This window comes from Archocentrus centrarchus, chromosome 8 (assembly GCF_007364275.1).
Source record: "Archocentrus centrarchus isolate MPI-CPG fArcCen1 chromosome 8, fArcCen1, whole genome shotgun sequence".
Taxonomy (NCBI): domain Eukaryota; kingdom Metazoa; phylum Chordata; class Actinopteri; order Cichliformes; family Cichlidae; genus Archocentrus; species Archocentrus centrarchus.
In genome coordinates, this window is record NC_044353.1 from 1674311 (window position 1) to 1680457 (window position 6147).

The following is a 6147-nucleotide window of genomic DNA, read 5'->3' on the forward strand; positions in this document are numbered from 1 at the left end:
AGGTGGGTGTAATCCCACCCCCCCACCTTCAGCCCATCTGAAGGTGGGTGCACCTTGTTGTTTGTGATGGTGATGGACAGGCTGACAGATGAGGTCAGCAGGAATCTCTGTGGACGACGACGTTTGCAGATGCAGCTGTGAGCTGTAGTGAGAGGAGAGCAGAGGAGGGAGGGTGGAGATACTGAAGATGGAGCTGCAGGCAGGAGGAGATTAAGACCTCAGAGGAGGTTCATGGATGCAGTGAAGGAGGACGTGCAGAGGGCTGGAGTGACCGAGGAGGATGCTGGGAGGGGGGTGGAGGAAGATGATCCGCTGTGGCGCCCCCTACAGGGAACAGTTGAAAGAAGAAGACGCTGCTTGTTTCAGTACTACATATCCCAGAATCCTCGAGGTAGCTATTGACGTCATAATTCCGCGCCTCCATCCCGCGCTTTCGCTCCACTGTTTGAGTTACGGCGGCTTCGGTGTTTTCGGTGTTTATCCGCCGTTTCTTCGCCTTAAAGCCGCTCGGAGGACGCGTGGGAGCAGGATGGGACCCGTAGAGGTGACGTTTACTCGGTTTACCTGACCGAGGACAGAAGCACAGAAACCGGCTGATGGTAGACAGGAACTCCGCTTCAGCCGGCGGCTGTGTTTCCGTCCGAGACATACAGACACACACACTCACACACAGACACACACACACAGACTCACACACACACACACACACACACACAGACAGACACACTCACACACACACACACACTCACACAACACACACACACACAGACACACACAGACACACACTCATACCAACACACAACTACACTCATACACACACACACTCATACACTCCAGACTCACACTCATACACACACCACACACACACACACACACACACACACACAGACACACACAGACACACACACTCATACACTGACACACAGACAGACAGACACACACACACAGACACACACACTCATACACTCACACACAGACACACAGACACACACTCATACACTCACATACAGACAGACAGACACACACACACAGACACACACACTCATACTCACACACAGACACACACTCATACACACACACACAGACAGACAGACACACACACACACACACATTAATGAGCACTGGTGTGCTTCACTGGCTCTGATTGACATTTACAGGAGAACAGACTCAGAATGAACTCCGTCATAAATTGGATTATATTTAATTGAATGTGTTTGATGATGATGATGATGCTGGAGTGATGATAAAGAGTTCATGTCTTTGCTTATATCAGTAAACAGACTGCAGGCATCTTTATGATGTTACTGTACCAACATTATAATTAGTCCAGACCTTTTTGGCCACTTCAGATATCTTTACAGCGCTGTGCTCTTATATTAGTGACTAACTGTGGAATCATTGATATATGAACTCATGCAGTCACCAGTAGCTCGTTTATCTGACAGTGATTAAAGGTAAGCTCTCATGCTCAGTGTAGGAACGTGTGTCAGGTGCAGCTTTTAGCCTGTCGTCCGTCACTATGAGCTGATGTTTTTGGACTAACGCACCTGCACCCGTCTGCAGCTCCTCCACATGTCCGTGTTCTCTCAGAGTTTCTCTCCCTGCGGTCGCTTCCTGGCAGCCGGAAACAACTACGGAGAGATCGCCGTGTTCAGGTGAGACAGACGCACCTGATCGGACTCACCTGTGCTCGCTCGGTCTGAAGGTTCACGCCCTTCATTTCCCGCCGCTGTGTTTTTCAGCCTGTCTGCAGCTCTGAGTCCGGACGTCACCGACCTCAACCAGAAACCCATCCTGACCTTCACAGGTGAGTCCGGCTTTGAACGGTCAGATTTCACCTGTTTTAAACAGCAGAGGTCACACTGAAAGGTGTGACTTTTCCTAAAGTGACCCAAAATATAGATGAACAGAAACATTTAAACCTTTAGAATGTCGCATCGGTGCTACAGAGGTTTGTACAGTGAAGCGGTTCCAGGTCAGATTCCCGTACCTGTTCAGATGGATTTGAGGTGCTCCGGTGTGGGTCACACCAAGGAAACCGTGAAACGGTACCTGCTGTGTGCAGTAAAACTAAAAGAGCCCAGGAGCAATCATCTATGGCACACATAAGGAACTGAGGTCATACTGAGGTCAGGTGTGCTTTGACACAGACCTGAGATCTGAACTAGGGTGGTACAGCCGTGGAGTGGTTAGCATGAGAGTTCCTGGTTCAAGCCCTTTCTGCGTTTGCATGTTTGACCCACCTGGAGCCGGCTTCCTGCGGGTACTCTGGTTTCCTCCCCAAAGTCCAAAGACGTGCACCGGCTTAACTGGCTGTGAGGAAGCGTGTATGAGTGTGTGTTTAAAGCGTGACCCATAGTTCAAAGCTGTGTGAGTTGTTGGGCGGATTAAACTGTCTGTTTCCTGATTGTTGTCTTCAGCTCATGAAGGGCCGGTCTTTGCTCTTCTGTCCACGGACTGCCACCTGCTGAGCGCGGGAAACGGCGAGATCAGCGCCTGGAGCTGGAGCGAACTCACCAAGAAGGTGAGCCGAGACGCCTTCAGGGACGAGAGGAGAAACCTGAGCCGCTGCAGGGCGAGTTTGTCTGATTTTTGTCGTTTTGTTTCCTCAGAACGTCAAACCGCTGTGGACCAGAAGACCGAACTACAAGTGAGAACCAGCTCGCCACGCCTGCTTCCTGTCTGTGCATGAAGGTCTGCAGACTCACTCCGCTCTCTGCTGTGTCTCCTTACAGATCCAGTCTGGAGATCCCAGAGATCAACTCCATGACCATCAACCCCAGAGTGAGCACCCCCCACCCCCCATTTTTGTCTCTCATGGATATGTGATTAAAGTCCTTTTATAGGAACTTTTTGTTGATGATGTAGTTGGTGTTTCACTGTGATTTTTAATTATATTAAAATCACAGTGAAACACGCGGTGGGGTCATTGGGATTTTTACAGTCATGTTTTGCACAGGGAGGCGTGTATGATGAGGATGGTGGTTTAATGAAAAGTACTTTTTGTGTGTCAGGATAACAGCCTGATCATCGGAGGAGGAGATAACAACATCCACGTCATGGACCTGGAAAATGGAGCGTTCAAGGTGAGCCGGTTCATCCTGGACTGAAACGGTTGTCGGTCTAACGGCGGCAGGACGGAAACAGACCGCCTCCGTTTGACCGTCTGAAAGGAAACCTTCGTGTTATCGCTGAGGTTCTTTTCTCCTTACAGCACGTCGCTTTCATCGAACCAGCGCTTCTCGTTCTGTAGTTAAAGGACGAGTGAGTGTGTTGGTGTGTGTGTGTGTGTTAGTATGCTGCAGAGAAAACACTCTGTGGGAGGGGAAAGAAACGCATAATAACAAAAAGAATATTTTAGAAAGTCTTATTTTCTTGCTTCCACTGACTGTATTAGCCACAGACTGTATATAAACGATGGACATAGCTGCAGAGCGGCCGCAGTGATGTCGCCCTCTGGTGATGAAGTGCTTTCTGTGTTGTTGCATGGAGGCCACTGTTGAACACATCACTGCTGCACCTGTTTGCACCACCAGGTGGTGTTACAGGTGTTTACTGTTATTCATGTTTATGCAGAGCTCAGGGTTTATTAGCATTGCAGCTTTATTTTTTTGCATTTATGATTTACTGTCCATTTACCAAAGCAGTTTCTGTATCAGCTGTAAACATGTTTATTTCTGCTGGAAAGTTTTAACACGGGAGTCTATGGCCTCTTTACCACCAACAGGGTTCCGGAGCCCGTGCCGTAATTTGAACCGTTAGGCGGGTTTTCCACCACAGAAACACTCGGTGCTCGGCCGAAAAACGGGTTCAATTACGGCCCCGCGAACTAGCTGGTCTCGAAACAAGAACGTGTGATGAAAGCGGCAGAAGGGCGTGACTCTGCCGTCTCTACATCCAGTTTTCTACCATATTACATGTGTATTACAGGAGAAAAGCGAAGAGATTTTCACGGCTGTGAATTAGGTTGGGCTCTAAGGCTGAACTTGCTGCTTTGTATCAGTTCATATCACAGATAAAAGGACACAAAGTGCGTACTTGTCGTCTTGCTCTAATCTGTCTGTGTTTCCCTCTGTGCTGCACACAGATGCTGCAGTAGTTTGGTTTGGACCCTAAAACGTATTTGCAGCACAGAAAGGGGAGCGTGTTCTCCCACGTTTGTGCGCTTTGACTTCGTGTCCAGACGAGGACCCGCCCACACTCATACGTAAAGGAGCAGTTCACAGAAACGCGGTGGGAACGCGGGCCCGTTCTTAAGGGTTTCACCGGTTCATTGGGAACAGCACAGGCATGAGCACCGGCTCCTCGGTGGTGGGAAAGTAGCACATGGGGACTGGCTCACTGTGGCGCCTCTGCTGGACGGCAGAGGAACTGCAGTGTTCTGTATCTGGAGGTCTGAATGTGCGTCGGGTCCTGCTGAATGTTTCTCGTTCCTGTGTCAGCGTTTGGGGGAGGAGCTCTGTGTTTCCATGGTTACGGGTTTGTGTTGTGTGTCCTCAGGCGGTCCTTCAGGGTCACTCGGACTACATTCACTGTGTGACCGTGAGAGAGAGGGAGGCGGAGATCCTGTCGGGGGGCGAGGATGGAGCAGTGAGGATGTGGGGTGAGTGACTTCACACAGGAAATGAGGCTGTCATGATGATGATGATGATGATGATGATGATGTTGTGTTGCTGTTGCAGACAGCAGGACGGGTCAGTGCGTTCACTGCATCGAGGTCTACAAGTATGAGGTGAGCCACAGGGGGGTCTCAGGTTTCCTGTGATGATCTCACTTCCTGTTGATCTGAGGATAAACGGTGTGTGTGTGTTTCAGGTGTGTGCGCGGCCTCAGTTTGGTAAATGGATCAGCTGTGTGACCACCGACTCTGACTGGATGGTAAGAAAATGCCAGGAGCACACTTCCTCCTGTTACTGTGACTCCGCCTCCATCTTCTTCTTCTCTGGAGTTTCGTTCTGCGAGCTCGGCCTGCTCTCTGAACCGGACGAGAAAACACAAAAAAATGACAGAGATGAGAAGAAAATAAATGATAAGAATAAAATGATAAAATTATTAAAAATGAAAAAAGTGATAAAAAATGTAATTTTTCACTTGGATCTCTGAAACCCTGAAGGTGTTATTGGCGTTTTGTTGGCGGCGCTGAGCTGCAGGACCGTCAGACTCAGGAGTAAAATGTATGACAGGGTCAGGATGAAGCGTATCGTCATCACGGTTTAACCTTCATTTAAAGAGAATCTGAAAATGTCTGACTTCCTGTTCCTGCAGCTGTGCGGCGGCGGTCCGTCCCTGTCTCTGTGGCACCTCCGCTCTCTGTCGCCGACCTCCATCTTTAATCTGAGCGGCTGTCAGCGACAGGCCGCCTTCCACCAGGACATGGTGAGGAAGACACTTGGGTATTTAAATGTCTGTGTGTGGCGGTCGCTCTGTGTTTCACTTCCTGTGATGCGTTTCCTGTCTGCTGCGTAGATCCTGGCGGTGGGCGAAGGTGCGTTCGTGTCCCACTGCCTGCTGGGCGGAGAGGTCAAAGCTCAGATTCCCTGCACAGCACAGAGCCTGAACACGCTGCAGTTCAACAGCAACAGCACCGAGCACCGGGTGAGACCCTGAACGCAGCACGCGTGTCCTCACACAAACACAGCTCCCTGTCAGAGGTCACATGACTCAGAAGGCGTCCTCACAGCAGGACCGGCTGAACTCCATGTTTCACAGATTGCTGGTTTCAAAAACTTTACGAACAACAAACCCCGAACGCTTTCACACAAACTCAGCGATTCTTTTTCCCGTGTGTCAGTGAAGGTGTCATGTGTGTTTCAGGTGCTGACGGTCGGCGGCAGCAACAACAACATCGACGTGTTCACCAACCTGTCCTACAGAGCCTTCTCCCTGAGCTTCTGAGCTCCACAGCTGCTTTAAATCTGTGCACACACACACACACACACACACACACACACACACACACACACACACACACACACACACAGGAGCTGTTCAATGCCAATGAAAAAGTAACATTTTAGACATTTTTGTTGGTTTGTTTTGGTCTTTATTGTTGTGTCTGTATCAGCTGGTTTTCCCCATCCTTTGACCTTTGACCCACACGGGGCTCAGACTGTTGCTCCTTTCACTGTTTCACATAATCGTTCGTCT

At 49.7% G+C, this 6147-nt stretch overlaps 1 protein-coding gene across 2 annotated transcripts; it reads left to right on the forward strand.

Moving 5' to 3' along the window:
* The first annotated feature begins 410 nt into the window (after positions 1-410).
* Positions 411-6015, forward strand: thoc6 (THO complex 6). Of its 2 annotated transcripts, none has more exons than XM_030736849.1 (13): positions 411-544; positions 1564-1655; positions 1743-1807; positions 2421-2524; positions 2613-2650; positions 2736-2784; positions 3015-3086; positions 4501-4603; positions 4683-4732; positions 4816-4874; positions 5319-5376; positions 5467-5595; positions 5815-6015. In XM_030736849.1, the coding sequence occupies exons 1-13, from the start codon at positions 530-532 to the stop codon at positions 5893-5895; spliced, it is 915 nt and encodes a 304-aa protein (XP_030592709.1). In that variant the 5' UTR covers positions 411-529; the 3' UTR covers positions 5896-6015. The 2 variants fall into 2 exon arrangements, with proteins under 2 accessions (XP_030592709.1, XP_030592708.1); XM_030736848.1 differs by having other exon boundaries at positions 4816-4878; positions 5266-5376; positions 5815-6013.
* Positions 6016-6147: the final 132 nt, after the last annotated feature.

Coding starts and splice junctions, on each gene's coding strand:
- thoc6 (XM_030736848.1), top strand. Junction 2,525..2,612: donor GGAGCGAACTCACCAAGAAG/GTGAGCCGAGAC, acceptor TTGTTTCCTCAG/AACGTCAAACCGCTGTGGAC. Junction 2,785..3,014: donor CCATGACCATCAACCCCAGA/GTGAGCACCCCC, acceptor TTTGTGTGTCAG/GATAACAGCCTGATCATCGG.